General features: G+C 43.3%; 1 protein-coding gene across 1 annotated transcript; it reads right to left on the minus strand.

Moving 5' to 3' along the window:
* Nucleotides 1-382: 382 nt before the first annotated feature.
* Cmas (cytidine monophosphate N-acetylneuraminic acid synthetase) lies at nt 383-24,614 on the minus strand. The gene is made up of 8 exons (XM_038318617.1): nt 24,306-24,614; nt 10,001-10,143; nt 9,695-9,850; nt 5,955-6,088; nt 4,352-4,446; nt 3,840-4,011; nt 2,824-2,977; nt 383-968 (listed from the first exon to the last, which is right to left on the minus strand). Exons 1-8 carry the CDS (start codon nt 24,557-24,559, stop codon nt 778-780), a joined length of 1,299 nt encoding a protein of 432 aa, XP_038174545.1. The 5' UTR covers nt 24,560-24,614; the 3' UTR covers nt 383-777.
* Between the last annotated feature and the right edge of the window lie 201 nt (nt 24,615-24,815).

Below are 24,815 nucleotides of genomic sequence, written 5' to 3' on the forward strand. Positions count from 1 at the left end.
GAGTTTCTTTTTAATGGAGGCAAGAGTTGCAAATGTTCCATAAGCAACATTTCCTATTTATTAAGTGTCTACATTTATGCCTCGTTCTTGGAATTCAGTGGGGACAATCTGGGTTGGCCACAGGGTCACAGTGAAAGCTGAGTTTAGTATATGAAGGTAGCATTACTTCAGCCATGGCTGCCAATGGTTCATTCTGCCTTCTCTAAACCAATACATGACAGGCAAAAAGACAAGAAGGTATTTAGATGTCTGCATTTACGTGTGTGTGTTGTCTGTACATGGATACACAAAGTACGATCTCCATGAACCACTTGCTTCTGAGCTTGTACAACTAGTACTTAAAGAAAATGCCTAGGAAGGGCCTTCTAAGAACAAAAACTTTATTGAGTTTGTGAACTTTATTAATTAACATGGGGTGTGAATTGCCGGACACACTGCCTTAAAATAAATAAAACCTCAGCATCATTAAAACCACACAAACACAGTTTGACAGAATACAACACAAAATTGATTGTTTATGCTGCCTGACTTGCATTTTCTAAGAGTCTGCGGAATACTAGATCAATCCCTCAGTAATCAATCACCTTGCACCAAAGGAAAGCAGACATAATTATCTTGTGGGTCCTGGAACAATGATTTGAGAAAAGTCTTTGAAAAGTGTCAGGTATCTCACACATCAGATCACACATCTGCAAATTACACCATGGGATGTGATCAAAGCCAAAGCAAAGTGGCTGAAGGAGCCTACATCCTTGCTTCCCCACACGACACCGATCTCTACTTTTGGCATGAGTTATTAACCTTCTCTATCATGAGGAAAATGTGCTCAGCAAACTCGCGGATGGCCCCCCGGCCACCGCTGCATTTGCATATGTACCCCACAGCCTTCTGGGCCCCGGAGCAGGCATCAGCAGGAACGGCGCTGAGACCCACTCTCTTCAGGCATTCTTCATCAGACACTTCATTGCCTGCAGGGGAGATGAACATCATTCAAGTATGAAAGAGACACAGAATGTTGTAGATAAATGATGCAAACGACAACCCACAGGTGACAGGGACAACAATCCAACAGAACAAAACAACACCTGTAGGCACAGTGAGGACAGGCTTCCTGAGCAATTCAGAACAAGCTCTTTCCAGCTATGGAGGGACAGTGGGGTACATATACCCTTTACCTAGTGTATTATAACTATCAGAAATTACATTTTATCATGAGAGTTGTTGAGATATAAGCTTGAGCCTGAAATCCTGCTGCTGTCCCATGCTGAGGTCACAGGCACACTCCAACATGCCTGGCACAGCACTAATACTGTCAAGAAATCTAACAAGATTATTTTTTATTTTATGTGTAGCAGTGTTTTGGCAGCATGTGTATCTGCACACCACATTCACCCAGGTCCTGTGGATGCCCGAAGATGGACCTGGATCCTCTGGAACTGGACTTAGCATTGAGAACTAGACCTGGGTCCTCGGAGAGAAGAGCCTGCACTCCTGGCATGTGTTTCTATGTGCCCATTCCCAACACTGCTCACATTCTGAGGTAAGATTCAGGAAGTATTCTAACGGTTGCTGTTGTTTTGTATTAGCCATACATATCCACGATAGGAACGTTTTCTTAAATGCAAACAAACGACACCACCCAGTACGATTATTACTGCTCCTTTGTCTTCTGGAATCTGACTCTAGGCCTCTGCCTACATAGATGACACATCTCCTACACAGTGTGAAGTCTTCTGTTTATCTTTGGGTCTTTTTCTAATGTTTGTTTAATTTGTTGATTATGAATATATAAAGTCAGTCATATGAGAGCACTCTTGAGGCCTCATGGAGAATGGGTAGAGCAGGAAGCCTATGTATTGCATGGCTGGTGCTTCCTACAACAAACTGCATTTTTCTCTATATTTGGTTCCAAAGCTATTCCAGCATCTCAAGACCACAGGCTCAGGCATCTGTGAGGCTGGTGTGGTCTGCCCGTATGTACTTCATGCATCATCTGTAGTTAGTGTGCACCTTAGCCACTAGTCTGTCTTAATACTTACAATGCTGACATCATGGGGCTGCCAGCTCTGTACACACAATGTTTATGGTTCTAGCAACTAGTTCCTTGACTGCACTGTGGGGACCCGCTATGCACATCTGCTTAATAGTAACATGAAAAGTCTCAGACATATCTGAACATGCCGATAAACACAGATGTCAGCACCGTGGTTAGCATCCACTGTGTGCAGGCGCTGCATTCTTCGGCAATTTAGGCAGATTCTTCTTCTCCCCATGGTTGGCACATTACCCCAATTTCTGTCTTAAAACTGGAACTTGTAAAAAGCAAACAGTAAACATCGTTCTGGTGTACTGGAAACTCCAGGCACTTTGCCTCAGTTGCATGAATCTCTGTCGCAGCCAAGGCATCGCGTTCTCCCAACACCTCCAGCTTACTGATGAAGCACAGCAAGACTCTGCGGCGTATGCCGGAAACACCCACTCGACTATTCTGACCCACACTGTAATGGCAGCCTTCAGAATAGCTGCTTATTTATTTACTTATTTGTGTGTGTGTGTGTGTGTGTGTGTGTAAGCATGTGCTGACCCTAACCCTGTAAAGATTAAAAAGGTAGGACATTTTTCAAAGGTCAGCTCTCTCCTTCCATGGGTATCCTGGGATTGAACTCTGGTCACCTGATTTGGCAGTGATTGCCATTTCCCACTGGCCCAGACTATTCCAATTCTCAGCTCTGCAGTTTAATAGACATCAATTTCCCTACAGTCATTTGGGGACTTTCCCTTCTGGTTATTCTGACAGGATAAGCAGATCCACAAATGACCCACCGAGATAGGCCACTTCTTTCCAGCACAGGCCCATCTCCTTCCTCCACTCATCCACGATGGCCAACTTGTCTGACACACTGACTTCCATTTTGCAGTCCAACTTTAAGGCGGAGAGTGTCTGCTTGGAGCAGGCCCTTTCTGAGATGAGTCTCACCTGGAAAGGAAGAGGGCCGTTAGAAGGGAGGAGATCAGATAGGCTGGATAAGAAATCAAGCTGAGAAGACTCGAGTCACAGACGAGTGGGCCTCTGACTTTCTGAAGGGCCAGGTAGGAAAATCACAGCAGAACAAAGCATGCTTGACTTCTAAATCCCACTAAGGTGACACACAGCCTCTCCCTGAAAGTCAGCTGCTCAGGAGGAACGTCCGCCTCAAGCTGTAGAGCATCATATAGCGAGGATTTCTAGTGAGCTGTAATTATTTAACTTTCCCCCTCCCGACTGTGGACTGAATCCAAGGTATCATCATGCAGCATGGGAGGCAATGCTTTATCACTGAGCTACACCTTCAGGGCCCGCTTCATGTTTTATCCTGAGACAATGTCTTGCTGAGTTACACAGTCAGTTCCCCATTCATGATTTTTTTGTTTGTTTTTTGTCTCAGCTTCCTCGTCGCTGGGTTTCAGGTCTGTGTCAGCAGGCTTGGCTTAACCTTTGTTTTAAGAAATACAACTATACATTAAATCATTCTGAATGAACAATTTCATTCATGTGCACAGGCCAGGGTAAGAAAGTCTACAAGGTGTCTGCCCTTTCTAGTTGTCAACGTGAATTAAGGAAATATATCTCGCCCCAAGGTTCTAAGGAAAATGAAGAGGTGTTTAGAGTATGATTAGATAGATATTAACAAACTGGGAAACCCCCTTCATCTTTCCAGTGTCAGAGTTCTTTAAGCATATATCATGCAGTACTTTGAAAACTTTATGTAATTAGCAAAACTTTAAATCTCTTAATTACTGGGATGTTTCTGACCTTGAATCACATCGAGTACATACTGCTACATCCAGGGATCGCATACCTCAATGCCACTCTTCTTTAATAAACTTATGCCAATAGCATCTTTTACATCATAAGATATTATTTCTTTTTGGTCTCCTGATACGTAAATGTGGCCATTGGTGAGACATCCATCAATATTGCAAACCAAAAGTTTTATCTCCTTCAGTTTCTCTTTTCCAAAATAGCCAAATCTAAAAGAAACCAAGACAACTTCTCAGTATAAACGAGCACCCCTCACGCTGGCCAAGGCAGCCACAGCGGCGCCCTGCTCACTCAGACATCACTCGTCAAATTCGCTTCTCTGTGTGCTTCACGGACGCGAGAGAACTCACTGCTCAGCCAAACCACGCAGCGCACCTCCCAGCTCACAATATAAGTCATTACAGGTGTGGTTTATATGCACCCTTCCCCATTCAAGGAAACTGAGTCCAAATACTATCTCAAAACAATGTCTTCAAGGCTGGTTAAACATGCTGAAAACAGCTCTGTGTTCTGGCCCACAGCTACCACAGGCTCTTTTCCTTCTTTTACCTCAAAACTCTTTGCTCTGCAATCGGCCAATCAATGTCCACGTCTATGTCCACACTATGCTCAGCTCGCATTTCATAATACGCCATCTTTCCACCCTGAAGACAACGGAGATGCCGTGAGTGTCCCGAGAGTCAGTTATGTATCTGTAGCTTAGATTTGGGGTGCATTATTGAGAAAACAGATAACCCAGTAAATCAGCAACACACCCGCAGTGATTATTCTGAAAACAAAGTTCAAACCAAACATGTGATTTTTCAGATTCTGTCTACCATGCCCGGTTCCTGTCCCCTTTAAAACAGACCTGTCTTAACTGAGATGGCAGAGACCCTTCCTCCAGCACTCTGACACAAGAGCTTTCTGAGGAGTCTGAGAGAGGCGGCTTCCCCTCCACAAATCTCACTGTCATCTAATAGCAGCGAGAGATTCTTAGGTCTTTGGTCCCAGGTCAGGGCTGGGGTGGACACCTGCAACTACCGCTGCACAGACTGCCTCAGGTCCCGGGGTGCACGGCGCATGTCAAGGCTGAGACAGTGTCTGGGTACAGGGCAAGAGCAAGACTGTTCCTCTGACACTGTATCAATGAGCAGCCAAGCCACTTTTTTGCCTCATTCCTGCTCCCCAGGCCTCTTACCCTTGTTTCTTTTTTAGTAAAATAAGGGCCTAAATCTCAACAGTACTGTTTCTGTCTTGAATTACTTCATTTATAAAAGTTTATTTTTATGTATAAAGAATGTTGTGTTTGCATTTATGTCTGTGCACCACATGCATACAGTGCCCGAGGAGGCCAGCAGAAGGTGTTGCATCTGCTAGAGCTGGAATTACAGATGGTTATGAGCTGCCATGTAGGTGCCGGGAATTGAACCTTGCTCCTCTGGAAGAGCAGCCAGTGCTCTGAACTCGGGTCAGCTCCTCATTATTTTATTTTCAGAGCCACAGCTGTCACCTCTGTAAGGTGGGGTAGCATGACCACGTTTCTCAGCAGCTGTGCAGACTACTGGAGGTAAGCAGAGTGTTGTCCACAGCACACATGGTAAGAGTGCTTGGCAGCTATAATGAAAGTGAACCAATTTTCCGGTCTGTGATCTAAGAATGAGAGAGGCCAATCCCCTCCTTTCAAAACAAAAACAGCAAGCATGCCCATGGGGCTATAGTCAAGGTGACACAGAAAGAGACATAGAATTTGGCCTTCCAGAAAACCAGGTCGATGTGCACTCAGAACCATTGAACTGGTTGTTTTCTGTTTTAAAGTAGTAGAAATTACTTGACCACACAGCCACAATCTAATTGTAACCTAATGTGGACCACAAACAACTGAGTGCCTTAATGTGAACAGCAGGACACTGTTGGCTCTCAGCCCTAACCCCATTGCTATCTCAAGACACTGTGGGCTCTCAGCCCTAACCCCATTGCTATCTCAGCACTCAACTGAACAGGCTCCGCAGGTGCTCACTGTGAATTCTGAAGACGACCTTGGGGTAAAGCTGCAGGACCAGCGGTCACATCATAACCTCACCTTTCCTCTAGAGATGGCATAGCCGCTTCTCTCCAGAACTCCCAGCACAACACAGAAGGTTGAAGAGTTGTATAAAATGGATATACAAACCTGTAAGTAACCCATCTCTATCAAATGTCTTTTAGCAAAATAAAATGAGCCGTTCTCATATAATTCTCCATCCCAATCTTGTCGACGAGGCCGTTTGGCTGGATTCAAGTTCAGGGGTTCAGTCACTTCACGAACTAAAAGCAAAAGCTACAGTAGTCTACATTACTTGGAATAGACACTGTTCACTAGATAAAAGCACAAATAAAAATCCCCTCAGAATGCATACATCTGTATCTACATAAACAAACGGTGCTACTTCTAAAGCAACAATTGCTAACATCCTAATAATTTGTATCTACTTTTAAGTAGTTAATATCAAAAAAAGTACGTCATGAAAGAATTCAGAGCATTTCAGGTTGAGGGTATTTACAAAAGTACTGTGATGTTGGGGGGCATGCAGACAGCCTTCAAACAGCTCCCAAGGGGGGTCTTGTCATAAAATATCATTCTGTACTTGACCTCTCTAGTCCATTCCTTGGTATTTCCAGCTGCAGAAATACAGTGTGTGTGTGTGCATTCATCTAACATGGTCAGAAAGTGTTCTCATAGAGCGATCATGGAAACCTAAGGACTTTCCCATTCAATCACGGGCTGCAATCCGGCCTGGCCTCAGACACTCAGTCAGTTGTGATGCTCCTGGCTGCACTTCCTGAGTGATGGGCGACACGACGGGCAGGTGCCAACATGCCCAGTGTTATGCAATGCTGATCTGAATTCAGGGCCTCGTGCATGCTAGGCCAATACTTTGCCAATTGACCTATACTCCTAGCCTATATCAAAGCTTTATTTATACCAGTGGAAATTTATAAATGTTTTTATTTGGTGTTTAAAACATATGAACTACAAAAATAAATATTGATAATATAAATAATGAAAGCCCGGCAGCGTCAACATTAATCAGTACAATGGGTGGGACAGTGGAGCTCTGTTAGCAATATGGAGGTATCCTTCCCCCTTCATTGCATTTCCCCAGATTCTGCATATGAATTCGTGTTTGGGGATACATGCATGTGTGTGTATATTTTGGGGGTATATACATATGTGCATGTGTACATGTACATGTCGGTGTCCCTTCAGAATTCTTTACTTTGGGCTGTCACCTCGATATGAGAAGGCTCCCATGACTAACCTTCACTCATTTCCCTTCCTAACCATGTTCTAAACCATCTGACTGGTGTCTGACGAAGTAGGAAAATCCAGCAAATATGTTTGAATAGCCAGTGGCAACAGTTTACAAGCTCCTGGAGATGCAGATGAGGGAGCTCTCCCCTTCAGGGACCTTCCAACAGAAATGTGGACAGGCAGCTAAAAGTCCAGGAGACTCAACATGATGGGGCAGAACAAACCCTTCTCCTGGGAGACACTTTATGGTGTGAAAGGGCAGGTGAGCAAGCTCACACTGGGCACAAGCAGAGGGAGTCTGCTGTGTGAAGACCCGAGGGAAGGTTCAGATTCATGAATGTGTACAGACTGCAAGGTACGGGGAACACACCTGTATTCCAGTTCTTCCCATCGCCATGTCCTCCACGAGGTGGGGGCAGATGGGTGGACTAGAGACTGGGCAAGAGTTTCATAGCAGCAGAGGGCTGGCGTCTTCTGTCCACAGCCCTGTGTGATGGCGTCTCCTGTCCACAGCCCTGTGTGATGTGGCGTCTCCTACCCTGTCTACAGTGGTTGACTGGGGCCTCCCACAACTGGCCCTACACTGAGCGGTGGACTGGGCTCCAGTGTGAGTCTAGTACCACTTTTCACTGGACCCTGGCTATCAGCGCTTATCTCTGTGTCTCGGAGATGGAGGGAAGTCCTTCCTGAAGGAAAACGTGGGTTCCGTGTCTGTGGCAGGTGCACACCATGCCATGAGACACCCAGAGTAGCAGAAACAGGAGGTCACATTCAAGGACGAGCAGAAGGAGAAATGACTCAGGGAAAAGAGCAAAAATGCTGAAATTTGCACCACGAACTTTCCAGTGGCTGCCATATGTATACTGAAGATGTGAAAGAAAGATCTTGAAAATGCATAAGCATGGAAATTTCAACAGGGAATGGAATTTCCAAAAACAAACTCAAATATGCAGACAAGAAATACAACAACAACAACAACAAAAACCCTGAAGTAATTCAATGGTTAAAACTAGCTGAAGGGAGAATTAACACCCTCAGGCCAGCTGGGATTGCTCAAAAGTAGGGAGAGCAGAGCAGACTGGGAAACACAAACCGGAAACTACTCAAAACTAACAGAATGGAATCCAGACAGAGACAAAACACTGTAGAGGAACATCAAGGCCAGTGTCTGGGACAGTTTCACTGCTGCCGGCAGTTTCCAGCCTACTGCGGGGGAACTAAGAAAACACTGCCACACAATGGGGGGAGAGAAGACAAAGGGACTTTATGAGCAGCCCGAGGAAGACGACATGCTACACTTGCAGAAATAACCATGGGACGGCGGCTGAGAGAAGTGCGGAAGACAGAAGACAGCATCTCTCCATGACAGCGCTTCAGAAGGCAGTCTTAAAACACCAGAAGGAAACACTATCATCTCATCTCAACAGTCGGTAAGTAGACGATTATTGACAGATACCATGATCCTTAATTCACATTGAACTACTGAAGTGCAGTGTGTACTTTTCCTTCTATTGGGTGTGTGCACAGAGCTATGATGGTCACACATGTAAGAGCACATGTGTGTGCATGTTGGGGGTGGTGCATAGGAGTGCAGGCCCACCCAACATTTGTCTTAGGCATTTTCCTATAGTTCTCTGCACTTCATTTTGTACAGCTGGGTCTGTCAATCAAACACGGAGATGGCAGACTGATGATAATAGCCAGCCAACTTTCCCAGGAATCCCTGTCTCTGTTTACAGGAGGCTGCCACACCCACCCGTCTTTACACAGGTTTTGGGGATCAGAATGCTGGGCCTCATATGCTGTGGCAAATGCTTTACTAGCCAAGTCATCTCCCCATACCCCTGCGATAGGTATTTTGACTTTTAAGAGACATTTCAGTTTGGCATGGTTAACACCTGCAGCCTGAGCGGTGCTAGGACCACCATGGTGGAATCCACATCTACTCTAACAAGAACAGAAAGTGTCGCAGAGAACATGACTGACTGATTATACAACTGACACAGTTAGCAACTATGATTTTATAAACAAGAATTACCAGCCTGGTGTAGACACCATCCACCAGCAGCATTCTGCTTCCTGGGGGCTCCGAAGGGTCATGGTACATGAAAAGATGAAACAGCAGTGCCCTGCACTAACTCTGGGTTATGTGAGGCGCTTATTCAAGCATCCCCACTTCTTTAAGGTGGATGGCAATTGCTTATGGATCTGTCATCTCTTTAACCTAAAATACTGAGTTTATTCAACGAACTCTCACAGCACATCACCCTCAACACTCTGACGTCAGGATCATCTGTGCTGCAGGAATTCAGTATGGAGGGTTGGTGTGGCTTGGCGTTTGTCTGACAGGCCAAGAACCAACACAAAAGGAGCTGATCTAACACCTGCCGAGCTTGCTTTGCCACTAACAGAAACAGCTGGGAAGTCTAAAGAGAGGAGGCTGAGTTAGTGTGGTTTTGACCATGTTGCTTTATAACAACGTCTAGACTGGAATAACCGCCACTGCCACTGAGCTGTGCACCGAGCACTCTCACTGCTCCTTCGCTCTCCTTACTGCTAATGGTCCTACATCACGAACCAGAACAAAACCTGACTTTCAGTACAGTGAGCCAAGTTACCTCCTTTCTGAATTTCACTCCACCGAAACTGATGGCGCCTCACAACAGAGAAGACAGAGTCATAGCCTTCTTCTCGGATCATCTCTGCAACTTTCTGAAGGTCAGTGGGATGTAAACATGGAGACGTGGCTTGGATATTCCCCACAATATCAACCTCTGGAAAAAAACAAAGACAAGCTGTTGCACCCACCCAGTCCCGGTCATCATGCGATACTGAGATCTTAAATGAGGTGTTAACCCAAGTCTTGTGTAATGGTAAACATGGCTACAGATCACACACAATTTAAATCTGGTAGTCAGACTCACCATTGTGATAGTTAAGGAATTCTACGATGGCGTCTAGTGAGGTAGAGCTGTCTTTGGACGTTTCAGAACTTCTTCGATGAACCTGTGCCCCAAACTGTTTGGCCACATTTTCAATTTCATCATGGTCTGTTGAGACCCACACACTGTTTGAACAGTAAAAAGAAAGTTAAATATCCAAGTCACCAGAAGAGACTGCCAACAGTAAGAAAGAGCTCTGCATTAATGTCCACAACCTGGTGCTGGAAAAGATTTTGTGCAACTACAGCAATATTAATATAGACGTCATGGTCCGTGCCTGGACCCTCAAGGCTCAGGAGCAGAGTGGGGGTAGAGGTGATGTTCCCAAGATCCACACCAGCCAAAGTCACATAGGAAGACCCTGTTTCAAAAACCCACTAACAAAATAAACAAAAATAAATGAACATACAAAACAATGCCAAAATAAAAGCAATACAATACACCGTCATTTAGGGAGCTCCAGATTATAATTCTATGAACTAGGAAAAAGTGAACTCAGTGTTTTTTTTTTTTTTTTTTTTTTTTTTGTAGCACCAGAAATCAAATCTAAGGTGAGTTGAAGGTGATTCTACTTTGTAGTGCCAATTTAAACACAAACTATCTTCCATACAAGACTAATACATGTGTAGAAATAAACTTGACAGCTTAGCTGAAATAGTTTTAAGCTTAGAAGAGAGTAATATCCAGATGTGTGTGCACAGTGATCAGAAAATCCAATTTCATTTTAAGACAGTGAACAGTGGACACCCAAGCAATAACCACTAATGATCTAGACCATGACTGTCTGGGTGGGGAATGTCTACCTGCAGTCACCACAGCACAGCTGCCTGTTTGATTCTGTAAGACCAAGACAGAAAGCAAAGTGCTTCTCTGTAGGGCAAACTCTACTCAAGTCCTGTTTCCGAGCCTTCACAAACTCCCATTCCTAGAAATAGAAGACGTAAATATTACTCGAGCCACGGTGCTTTAATAATGATTGCACGCAGATTTTTCAAGATTTGCAGTCTGTCATGTGCATATAGTCTTTGCTTTCCTTCCCATTCATTCAGCATTAAGCAAGAGAAAAAGAGTATCCATGCCATATGTCCAAGGTCACCTAAGAAAGTAAGGAAAAATTCCCAACCTCTGGATTTCATTTATTAAGTTCAAACATTCCCTTCAGCATTTGTAGAAAGTGGATTTAAGGGCTGGGAGATGGTTCTGTAAGAGATTGGGTCTGCTATACAAACATAAGAACTTGAGTTCAAATCAACAGCCTGCATGTTAAAACAGAGCCAGGTGTGGTTGCAAAGTGAAGAACAGAAAGAAGAGGGTGGCAACTGATGATCGCCAGACTAGCTTCAACTCAGTGAGAGACCCTGTCTCATGGAATAAGGTAGAGAATGATACTGCAGGACTCTCCTCTGGCTTCTGTGCACTGCCTTCCATGCACATAACCCCCCCCCCCCACACACACACACACACACCATAAAGGCACACAACTGAGGACTTAAATAAAAGGAGAAGTGTTGTGAGATATTTGATTACACTGTGTAAAGCTATGTCACTGTGATTTGTTTAATAAAAAGCTAAATGGCCAACAACTAGGCAGGAGGTATGGGCAGGACTTCTGGACAAAGAGCGCTCTGGTAAGAAGAAAGATGGGGTTGCTAGCTGAATGCAGAGGAAACAGGACATGCATGAGGAGAGGTAAAAGTCACGAGCCACGTGGCAGCACATAGATGAATAGAAATGGGATAATTTAAGTTATAAGAGCTAGATATAAATAATCCTAAACTAACGCTGAGCTTTTATAATTAATAAGAAATCTCAATGTAATTATTTGGGAGTTGGCTTGCGGGAGAGAAAAAGACTCATTCATTACACATGGTGCCAAATGTGGGTCTCCAGATGAAGTGTTTATCTATTATTCTTTATCAATAAAAACTCAGGCATCAGATATTGGGTTAAGAACCTGAATGATCAGAAAAGCAGAAAAGAAGCAACCAGTAACCTCCTCTCTCCTTTCTCAATCCAAAAAAGGGCTGAGACTCTAAGTCCCAATCCTACTACTTCCTGTGTCCCTATATCTATCCTAAGTCCTCCAAAATCTCTATGGCTAATTTTGGTCAGCTAGTAGCTTTCACTGCCCTCTGATTCAAAGTAAACTGTATAGTCAGTCTTGGGGGTGTCAAAATGTGATCAAAATATTCCACAAATGGTTGAGGGTATAGGGCCAGAAGGACAGAGAGGAAAATTAAAGCCACATGTGGCTAGTATAGCAATGAATTTATGGGGACATGATTTGTTACAGCAGTGGAAAACACAGATTAACATTCCTCAAGTCTCAGGAGCAAACCATAAAAGAAGTTATTATCAAGAACAGCCAGATTGTTCAGGTTGTACATAAGCAGGGAACAATAATAGTTGGTCTTTAAAAAGTAGCAACAGTCCTACCTTTAAAATGGTTAACTGATAAACCTGTCAGGGTGAACAATGGCCTTTGCCATTAGAAAAAATAACAGGCACTAGAATAGCAGCTAAATGCTCATCATATCGAAAAATCAACCAGTCCTTGGAATTCTCCTGTACTTGCCATTAAAAGGAAAGCCATAAAATGGAGATTTAAGAGCCATAAATAAAGTAATTCAGCCAATGGGCTCTTCACAGTTTGGAATTCCCTTGCCTTCTTTATTAACTAAGGATGGCCAATTATAATGACTGATTTAAAAGACTGCTTCTTACTATATACCTTTACAAGAACAGGCCTTCACAGTGCCAGACTGTTAAAAGGTATCACTGGAAAATTCTTCCGCAAGAGATGTTAAACTGCCACACCTTGTGTCAAAATTTTGTACAACTATTGGAAATAATTCATAAATAGCTTCTTCAATCTATAATTTACCATTCTATGGATGACATCTTACTAGCTGATTCAGACTCAGATACCTTAGAAAAAGTATTTGAAGAGGTATTTGTCTTATTGGGGATTACAAATTGCTCCAAAAAAATACAAAGAGGAGATTCTATTAATTACCTAGGATATAAGATAGGATTACGAAAAAAAAAAAAAAACCAACAAAACAAAACAAAAAAACCTGAAACACAAAAAGTACAAATCAGGAGAGATCAATTATGAACTCTTAATGATTTTCATAATTTGCTGGGAGATGATAACTGACTACAGCCCACAACTGGATTGACAACTCAACAACTAAATGATTTGAGTGTGAGCGCGTGAGAGCGTCCCGAGTTCGAATTCTGTGTGATTCTGATTCTGTCACAGAGCGGTTCCGTGTCCCGCGTGTGTTACGTGTGTCCATGTACTGCTTGTGAACACTCTCCCACCCCGTCTTGTGGGAAAAAAAAGAACTAAATGATTTATTTCAAACCTTACAAGGTGATAAGGACTTAAATAGTCCAAGAAAATTATCAGCTGAGGCTGAGAGAGAATTAGCTCCACCATAAAGAAATTACAAAAAGCACACGTGGATCGCCTGGATCCAGAGCAGAGCTTGACTGTTTTCTGGTTGTTGTACCTTCTAGACACTTTCCTACAGGAATTCTTATGCTGAGAGAAGATAGTATCTTAGAATGGATATTTTTACCACACAGTGTAAAAATTTAAAGACCTATGTAGGAAAGGTTTCTGAATTGATTCTGAAAGAAAAATTAAAACTTCGTCAATTAGCAGGAATAGACTCATCAGAAATTGTGGTGCATTTTGCTAATGTTGAAATCTTCTCATTGTGGGCAGAAAATAGACATTGGCAAAGAGATTCCAGTAACTTTAGGGGAGAGATTTGCAATAACTATCCCCAAACTAAGAGATTTCAGTTTAAAAAGAGAACTAATTGGAACCTTCCTTATATTGTACATGGAACACCAATTTCTGGAGCCCCTACATTCTATACTGTTACAAATAATTCAGGAAAGGCAGGTTATAAGTCAGGAGATTTAAGTAAATTGGCTCATAGCCCTTATGATTTTGTTCAAAAGTCAGAATTATATTCTTATGGTATTATTAGAATTTCTAGAACCTTTTTATATACTGACTCTCAATATGTAGAAAGAGTTGTTTTAAATATTGAAACTGCTGAACTTTTTCCAGATGATTCAGAATCAGCTTTGTTATTCATTCAATTACAAGAAATAATCAGAAATAGAAATGATCTCTTGTATATATAACACATATCAGATCTCATACTGGTCTAGTGGACCCTCTAGCACAAAGTAATGTTTAAATCGATCAGTTATTGGTAGGAAATATATAAATACCATATTAACAGCAGAAGTTCGAAGAAAGGTTTCTCTATCATGTAGCAAGAAGCCAAGGAAATGATAAGAGAATGTCTTACTTGTTCTTTGTGTAACCAAACTCCACTACCTGCAGGAAGTAACTCAAAGGTCACTCAAAGAAATGAAATTTGGCAAATAAATTAGTTTCATTTTGCAGAGATTAGAAAATAAAAATATATACACCATACCACAGATGCATATTCAGGATTTCAATGGGCGGCTGCTTTGAGTTCTGAAAAGGCTGATTCTGTAATTACACATTTATAAGAAGTCATGGCCATCATGGGGATACCTGCACAAATTAAGACTGACAATGCTCCAGCATATGTCTCTAGTAAAATGAAGGATTTTTGCATATTATAACATAAAGCATATTACAGGTATACCACACAATTCTACGGGGCAAGCAGTTATAGAAAGATCTAATCAAACTCTAAAAGATATTCTTAATAAAAGGAAAGGGGTAATAAATACCCCCAGAGATAGACTGAACAATGCTTTATCAACTTTAAATTTTTAAAATGCTAATGAAGAGAAACTGAATAGTAGAAAAAATCCTGCTGAATCAAATCAGTCTGTATACTTTAAAGATGTGTTGACCTCAGAATGGAAACCAGAATATGTGTTACATTGCAGAAGAGATTTTGCTTTTGTTTCCACAGAAGAAAAGCTATGGATACAATCAAAATTGAAAGGATTAGATTTGAAGAGGAGAGACCTCCTGATTAGAAGAGATAATAGTTCATCAAATAGCATGACCATTCCATCTAAACTAACTTATAAGACTAATAAATGCCTTTCATTTGATCAGATATAACCTGCCAAAAAGGAGACTCCCCAAAGTTAGGGTTAGGGCAGGGTTTTGTTTTTGTTTTTCCAAGAGAATAAAGACATCCAACTAAGGAATCTGAAGACCACTGGAAAAATGAGACATCTGAAAAAAAAGCATGAATCATCTAGAGAAAATGTCCCAAGGAAAACAGTAAATGGCCTAATGATACAGCACATTTCCATTAGAATAAAATTTCATAAATTTCCCAAATATTCATTTCTGCTCTTCTCTTTAGACATAAAAGGCAAACAGTCCTTTTGTAATCCCTGTTCAATTAAAATTCAAAGCTAGCTTTGGGCTTGGAATGTGGTTCTCCCCCTCTTTTAACCCAAGCATGTTTGTTAAAGAAAAGTCCAAAATGTCTGTCTCATGTCAGAGAAGTCACCTGGTATGGGACAGAAGAAAAACCCAAATTAAGGAACTATTTATTCTACTGCCACTAATCTTACAATCCTTTGGTTTTATTCTGACTCTTTAAAAAATTTCTTAAGGTATAAATATTATCTCAAATTTTATAAGATAAATATATATGTACATTTAAATTTTCTGTCAAGATATTAATGGTCATATAGAGTACTAACTAATTCTAGAACAAGGCTTCATCTAGCTTCCTGTTTATGATTTAGAGCTTGAGTCTGAATCAGGTAGCTAGGAATTAAGTTTGTATACTCCTAATGTACTTAAAAATTGTGGTTCTTTAACCTCTCTGAGATCTGCATATGACATTTAAAATGTTTAATTTTTCTGCAGTGGGCCATCACCATTCCTAAAAATGACCTTTGAAGTCTCCAAAAGGATGGTGGGAATCTCCACAAGGATGATTCCACCTGGATTGCGGTAATGCCACTATGCTGGCAAACACCACCCAAAGATCAGCTTTGGACTACAAACTACTCAGGATTATTTCCAGGTAACGAGCCAAGATGGTCCAGCCTCATAGACTGCTCCAGCCAGGACTTCAGACAAGCCCTGCTGCACTTTCCCACCACACAGAGCTGGACAACAGCTAGCACTCTCAGGACCTGACCATTATCTCAAATTTCTCAGGATCCCCTACAGATGCAGTCACCTCCAGACAACAGAAACCAGTCCAGAAAACATGACACCCACATTCCCAAGAGGAGGGATGGATGTTTTCTGGTTGTTTGGTAGATTATGGATGTTTATCATTCTTTAGGTGGGTTGACTGTAGTAAGTTGTTAATGGTCATAGTCAAGGAGGAAACTAAGCAAAGAAGATTAGATTCAGGGATCTCATTCTGAAAAGAAAAGAAGGATATAGGAATAATAGGATAAAAGGTAGAAGATAGGATCTACTTTTAAACAAAAAAGTAACTATTAGTCTTAAGTTTTTTACACTGGTATAAATTTTTGCATATTGATACAAATGTAAGGTTATTCTGTTATACTGTATATATATTTCTATTCTTATTTAAAGTATTTTTGTATATTGATACAAATTTAAGGTTATTTTTGTTAAAACACACTATACATATGTTTATACTATTGTTTAAGGTATGGTATCTGTGCACCTCAGTTAACAATGTAATGTAAATTTTTAGTCCTTGAAAGTTATTATTAAAAACTATTTAGGGGCCGGGCGGTGGTGGCGCACGCCTTTAATCCTAGCACTCGGGAGGCAGAGGCAGGCGGATCTCTGTGAGTTCGAGACCAGCCTGGTCTACAAGAGCTAGTTCCAGGACAGGCTCCAAAGCCACAGAGAAACCCTGTCTCGAAAAATTTAAAAAAAATATATTAAAAACTATTTAGGATAATAAAGAAATGCAGGTTAGTTGTCAGTTACTTATAACAATCAAATTTGTAGTCATGTTAGGTATGTTTTCAAGGTCTGAGATATATTTTAGATAAATAGGTGATCCTCAAACACTTCAGAGACCTACAGAATATGGCATTTAAGATGTTTTAATAACATAAGGCTTTTCATGACTATGAGACACATTTGTTCCTGGCATCACCACTGTACTTCAGAGAAAATGATGGGAATTGAAAAAACTCTATATGGAATTTATTTTCTTTGTGGCAAAGATTAGCACTGAGCAAAAAAAAAAAAAAAAAAAAAAAAAAAAAAAAAAAAAAAAAAAAAAAAAAAAAAACTGCCCTTGCCTCAACTGCTGACATTATGCTGTCCAAACTTGGCAAGCAGGGCACAAAAGGGACACCTGAATTTTGCCACAACAAGGTAGGACAGTCCTTCAAAATTCCTGCTTCACAAAAAAAGCCTGTCAAAAATTGACTTGTAGGCTTGTAGGCTGAAGATGGATGCCCCAGTGTTACAGAAGAATCTTGGGTGATTGACTAGGCAGAAGTCTCTGTAGTTTCTACAGCTTTAGAAGTTGTTTGTTCTGAATTTCCTCTTTACTCAGGTAATACTATATCTTTCTTGGGTCTTTGATGGGGTTGAAGGCTAAATAATTATAGTTTTACAGTTTTCCTTGTTACCAATTTTTTTAAAAAATTACACAAAAAATGTAAAGTTTAAAAGGCTGAAAAACATAAAGGCTTAAGTTGTTTACCAAAGAAAATGTTTTGAGGTTTAAAAATATAGTTTTAGATTGGTAATACCAGTTATGATAAAAAGTGGTTTTGTATAAAACTTTGGACTCATCAAGATAGGATAGATAATAGAGTATTTTCTCCGAAATTGCCAAATACAAATGAACTAGACATTGCAAATGTAATTCTTACCTGAAATTTTCTCTTATTGTATTTAGTTTCACTATGACAGAGTTAACCCCACCTTTTTTACTTAGACAAAAAGGAGGAAATACTGTAAGGTATTTCCTTACACTGTGTCAGTGTGATTGGTTTAATGAAAAGTTAAACAGTCAACAGCTAGGCAGAAAATATAGGCAGGACTTCTGAACAGAGAGCTCTGGGAAAAAGTAAAGGGGAGTTGCCAGCTGGATATAGAGGAAGCTGGACTTGCAGGAGGAGAGATAAAAGTCACAAGCTATGTGACAGTACATAGATTAATAGAAATGGGTTAATTTAAGTTATAAGAGCTAGTTAAAAACAAGCCAAAGCTAAGGCCGAATTTTCATAGTTAATAAGAAATCTTCTTGTCATTGTTTGGGAGCTAGCTGGCGGGACAGAGAAAGATTTGCTACAGATAAAGTCAGTAAGCCCCCATTTCTTTCTCTCAAAAGAAGCCTGGTAACCAAGATGGCTGCAGGTTAGTGGTCACGTCCCTGGACTTACTCGTGTTACTTGATGCAAAGGAAAGGCGCTCATGATTTATTCTGCACTGTAAATAGCTTGGTGACAGATGATTTACTTATTTACTATTATTTTTGGCAACAGTATATAACCCAGTGAAACAGCAATGAAGGAACTGCACTGGATTTTGAAAATCAAGATGGAGAATAGAGTAAAACTGAACCAAATGAAAGCACACATCTCCTGGCATTTAGTTTATAGCTGAAGAAGAACTGAGTGATGATTCATTCAACTTGGAGGTTTTAGTGATTTTTTTTTAAATGTTTGCAAGATAAATTAAAAACGAAAGCGATGAATCTGTCGGCTTGTCTCCCTTTCATCTTTCTCTCATCCCTTTTTTCTTGAAATGTGTATTGCAATCTGTTCTGTTCCAGGCACCACACCGGACCCTGGGGCATGACAGCTAATGCAGGGCAGTCTCTTTTCTCAAACTCTCGGCCTTTCATTTTAGAGACAGGCCCATACAATGCTGTAATTCCCGTTAAACTGTCAGAGAGAGGCATGAGAACCAACTAAGTAAGAATGCTCCTTCTAATGCTTTCCCTTCCCCCACACCCTTTACTGTCCTTGTTGACTAACATGCACTCGACTGATGAATGAATGAAAGCTGGGTGGTCACAGTGCAGCAGCAGCTCCAGCACAACGGTGGTGATGACTGTACGTACGCCTATGGCTACAGATACTAAATATTAGTCACTGCCACAGAAAGAAGAGGGAAAATGTTAGCTTCTCAAAGCACTGAAACAGAAGAGGTAATAAAGGACTGCACACTGGCTCAAAGCTTTGTGCATGTAATGTGTGACAGCAGCACTGGGGATAGGAACACAGCACATACAACTCACTAAACACAATGGTCCTCTCTACTAAAGGGACCAAGCAGACAGATCTCTCTTTGGTTGAGGGGTATCAGTGAAATGGGCAAAAGTTAAAGATGAACAAGAATGACCAGACAGGCCAAAAACAACTCCAGGAGAGAAAATGTCAAGGTCCAAGTGAACGGCTCTGGTCTGAAGGAGTCACACTACCTAACTCCACACACAGTATCAGCCATGGTGCCTGTGAGTCACACTCTACCTAACTCCACACACAGTCACACTACCTAACTCCACACACAGTATCAGCCATGGTACCTGTGAGTCACACTCTACCTAACTCCACACACAGTCACACTACCTAACTCCACACACAGTATCAGCCATGGTACCTGTGAGTCACACTCTACCTAACTCCACACACAGTCACACTCTACCTAACTCCACACACAGTCACACTCTACCTAACTCCACACACAGTCACACTCTACCTAACTCCACACACAGTCACACTCTACCTAACTCCACACACAGTCATACTACCTAACTCCACACACAGTCACACTACCTAACTCCACACACAGTATCAGCCATGGTACCTGTGAGTCACACTCTACCTAACTCCACACACAGTCACACTACCTAACTCCACACACAGTATCAGCCATGGTGCCTGTGAGTCACACTCTACCTAACTCCACACACAGTCACACTCTACCTAACTCCACACACAGTCACACTCTACCTAACTCCACACACAGTCACACTCTACCTAACTCCATACACAGTCACACTCTACCTAACTCCACACACAGTCACACTCTACCTAACTCCACACACAGTCACACTCTACCTAACTCCACACACAGTCACACTCTACCTAACTCCACACACAGTCACACTCACCTAACTCCATACACAGTCACACTCTACCTAACTCCACACACAGTCACACTCTACCTAACTCCATACACAGTCACACTCTACCTAACTCCACACACAGTATCAGCCATGGTGCCTGTGAGTCACACTCTACCTAACTCCACACAGTATCAGCCATGGTGCCTGTGCAGTCATTTTCAACCACAGAGTGGCATTTCAGGGACGATAACAGAGCCCAGGCCCCTCACAAATCTAAGTCCTCAGGCTTAGAAGTGAAACAAAAATATATGTTGATTTTCACCATGTTGTACAAGATTCAAAAGATCAACCTGCTCTCAGCTTTGCTCATACCAGCGCTCATGCTTGGTTGAAAAATCAAGACTCTTCCAAAGACGAGAGGAATGGTTCTCTAGTGAACACGCTCACCCGCCTTGTGGGGGACTGCCAGCCACCTTAGCAGCAGAGTTTAGTAACCTGGAAAAGTTCTGTTAAATTCCATCATATACATGCAGGCTGAGCCAAAGCATGGCCTTGAACAAAATTCCCAGTCTTCTCTGGTCCTGAAAACCTCACAGAAGGCTGCTGTAAGTTTCTACCATCTCCTTGGCTGAAGGAAGACAAGTGAGAGCTGCAGGTAAGGGGATGCTCCAAAGTCCCAGGGTCCCACAGAGCCAGGTCAATTCCAATCTATACATTTTAATTGAGGATCTAAGATACACAGGTCACCAGAATGAGCAGGGCAGTGTTTCCTCCTCACTGTTTCTAATGCCCTGCTGGTGGTTGGCCACATTCCTTCCTGGACAGTGCACTGGCCATTCTTATAACACACAGACTCAGAGCAGAGACGTTACAGCAGAGGCCGTCTGCCCTGAAAAATTGGCAATGCACAGTGTGTGGCCCCGTCTAGAAAAAGTCTGCAGAAAGCTGAAAGACATGCTTCCACTAACTTTTTAAAGTCAAAGGGCTGTCAAGGCATTTCCAGGGTTACTAATTATCAGTTTACAAGCAAGGGAACCATGGCCCAAGGGAAGTAACAGATTGTTCTATAGGAGGAAGGAAAATATATATACAAGGAAAACTCAGTGTTACACCAGGGCTGAGCTCACATTATTTCCCTTAATCCTCAAGGAACCTCTCTCTCAGATATGCATTCAATACATCCTGTAGGGGATATGTTGGGGTACAGAGAGGCTATGGTATCATGGTTACCACTGTGGTCTGCACCACCCAACCCCACACTGCTGGCCCCAAACTGGGGCACACATGGCAAATATAGGACTACTGATCAGAGTGGTCAGCACAGACTGATGGAAGCAGTACTGGTCTATTACCTTCTATTACCCAGTTCATCTTGGCAGGTCCCCAGAGGCTGCCCAGAGGGCAGCTCAAAGGAACACAAGACACCATCCAGACCAGCAACGCTTCACATCCTACATGCAAAGAGGACTACATCCTATAGGAATGGAAGACCATGTCCTACACGGATGGAGGACTGCTACAGAGAAGCTGATTCTTCTGAAGCTGATCACTCTTAATGGGAGCTGTGCTGTTTTCTCACTTTATGGATGCAGTGTGCAGAGGCTGGGGCACACAAATGCCTCAGTGTATGGACGAGTCTGTTCTCTCCTTCCACTGCGCAGATTCATTCTGTAAGGGAGGATTTTAAGGTTTATGAGCCCATCATGATCTCACTGGAGCAAACAGTCCATTCTACTAAAAGTATTGCATCTTCTCAGGTGAATAGGTTACAAGTAGGGGACCAAAGTTAGGAATGTGGCCTTAACTGCCAGAGACTATGGTCATGTGTGCAGAGGCTGATGTTTCTCATGACACTCTGCTTGACATCAGAAAGGGACAACCTGTCCAGAAACAAGGAATTGAAGGAATTGAAGGAATTCTCATGACAGAGTATACCACCCCGGGCACTACTTTAGGGCCATTACAATAGGGATTTCGTCTGACACCACACATATGGCTGTGTTCTGTGTGCTTCTCAGCTGTGGTGGTTACGGTGAGAAAAGAACTGGAGGACAGATTTGTTCTGGCCCATTTTCTGAGGTCCAACTCTGTGGCCTGTGCTAAGGCAGAGGATCATGGTGGAGAGGGTGCCGTGGGGCAAAGAGACACGATCCATGGCGGCCAGGAAGTACGGAGACAGAGAAGGACTTGGACTACTTTATTCCCCAAAGAATTAACCGCTAAGGACAGCCTTGCCTGCAAAGAAGCCTGTCAAAGACCAGTATCAGCCACATCACCTCCTATCCATCACATTCCTTCAGGTTTACAAGGATCAGGAATGCCTGCTGATGACTGCTGACACCCGCATGTCAAAGCATCCAGGGAATCGATAAGCAGGAAAATGCACCGCCATCCAGTGCCCACTTGACCAGAGCTAAAGGCAGACTCCTCAGAAGCCTATAGTGCCACCTCCGGAGATACGGATCAAGGGTGACAATCTGCCATCTTCCACCTGCTGCCCTGTGGCCAATAAGTGTTCTCTTCCTACCAGTGTCTGTGTGCTGGTGGTTCTAGAGCAGGCAGCAGGGCTGCTTCTGTCATGATTCCTTATAGACTGGCTCCAGCTGGCTCAGGACAGAGCAGGATTCGTCACACAGTAGGTAGACAGCATCTGCCGAATAAAAGATTCATCTGCTGTCCTTAAGCCTAATTACTGTACTTAAAAGACTCACCCTTTTCTGTATGTGTATGTACGTGTTTGTGTGGGTGCAGGTATGAGTACCACGGTATGTGTGGAGGTCACAGGGCAACCTCAGGGTTGGTCCCCACCCTTCACCTTGAGACAGGGGCTCTTCTGTTATTCCCTGGATACAGCAGGCTGGCTGGCCCACGAGTTCCCAGATGCCCTTTCTCCACCTCCTGCCTTGCTGTAATTAGACACACGCAAAGTCCTTCACCTAGGTTTTACGTGGGTTCAGGGAATTAAACTCAGTTTCTCAAGCTTGCAAGGCAAGCCCTCTCCCCACTGGGCCCATCCCCTTCATCAGTTCCACTGTCCTGCTCAGAGACTGTGTATGTGTGAATATCTGCATGTGAGGGGAAGGGCCGGAGACCAAAAAGGGGCATCGGATCTCCTGGCGCTGAAGTTACAGGCAGCTGCGAGCTACCCAACAATGCTGAACTTGGGTCCTCTGGAAGAACAGAACACGTCCCCCAGCACCGGGCCATTTCCCCAATTCTGCCATTACCCTTTATGAATCCACTTTAAAAGTCATTTCCTGACGTGTGACCTGAATCATAAACAATAACTCTGTTCTCAATCTACTGTCAATATGACTCTGATCTCTCTTGCATGAATGTAAGATTTTACTTTCCCACTGTGGCCTATACACACTTCTCACTCCTCTGCAGTCTGTATTCTGAGAGGGTTAAAAACACAAGAACCAAAACCAAACCTGACCTCCATATGGGATAGAACTGTGCACGGGCCATCTTGCTCTTTCTCGAGTACAACAAAAAGTGGGGCTACAGAAATGTTTACCGAACTGAACCAAATCCAAAGCACTCCCCTATCTCTGCTTTGCACACTTCCTATTACATGTTATTTTCAGAATACCAGCCCTATTTGCTTGGCTCCACCCAGAGCTTCCTTTGGGTTTAAATACACAGAAAATTAATAAATGTATACCTTCTGCTATATCAGTTTTAAACAAAGTTGGTAGGATGAAAAAATCTGCCTATGTAATATGGAGAATGAATAGTTTTCAGAATCAATCATCTTAAAATCCAAACCATTAGAAGGCAGCAATAAATAAAAGCACAATTAGGCTGCTGCTAGCATGTGCGTTGAAATTTATTCTTGGCAAAGGATTTTATCTTCCTCCTTTGATGAATGGCATCAACTTGTAACTCCTGATCAATCTGGTAGAAGCCAAAATGATGCAGAAATAAAACGGCCGTTAGTGAGGCCAAAGTTCAAGAGGTAGGTGAAAGCCATTCACACCCATGAAACAGTCATACCTCGTACACACGTAGGAAGCTTCCCGCATAGTGCTGACTCACAGCCTCACAGCTAGAGTATTTTTTTTTTCAAAGGTGGGGGAAGACTCTCCTGGCTGTCAAGCCCCAACTCTGGACTCCATTCATGCTTCTGCTGCCTCCCCGGCCTTGCAGCACCCGACAGTCAGCGCAGCCCAGAGGTGACAGGTGCCCATCAGCCGGGGCCGTCCAGGGTCAGGCCTGGGGACCCCGACCCCCGACCCCCGGACCCCGCTCCCGCACATGCGCACCTCTGGAAGACCCCCGCATCCAGGGCGGCGCGCAGGACCCAGCCAATGAGCGGAACCCCCGCCAGGCGCTTGATGTTCTTCAGCGGGATGCCTTTGCTGCCGCCGCGGGCCAGCACTAGCGCCGCCAGATGCGGCGGCTTCTCCAGGCCGCGCCCCGCGCCCCGGCTGCGCTGCAGCTTCGGGGGCCGGCCCCGGGACGGCCGTCCACGCGGGGCGGGCACCGACGTGGCGGCCCCCTTCTCCAGCGCGTCCATCTTCCTCCCACGCCGCCGCCCCAACGGCTCCACATCCGGGAGCTCGGCACCGCCGACTCCGCTCGGTACCGCCCGCCTGCTGTGGCAGCTGAGGGCCCCGCCCACGGCACGCCCCGCCCCTGGGGCACGCCGGGAGTTGTAGTCCGCTGCGCCCTCGCCCCGGGGTTGGACCGCCTAGGCAGGCTCAGAGAAAGAGAGGCTAACTGAGCCCTCTCCCAGATGCTGGAGAGGCACTTTGTTCAGTGCGCAGTAATGT

This window comes from Arvicola amphibius, chromosome 2 (genome assembly GCF_903992535.2).
Source record: "Arvicola amphibius chromosome 2, mArvAmp1.2, whole genome shotgun sequence".
NCBI classification, from domain to species: domain Eukaryota; kingdom Metazoa; phylum Chordata; class Mammalia; order Rodentia; family Cricetidae; genus Arvicola; species Arvicola amphibius.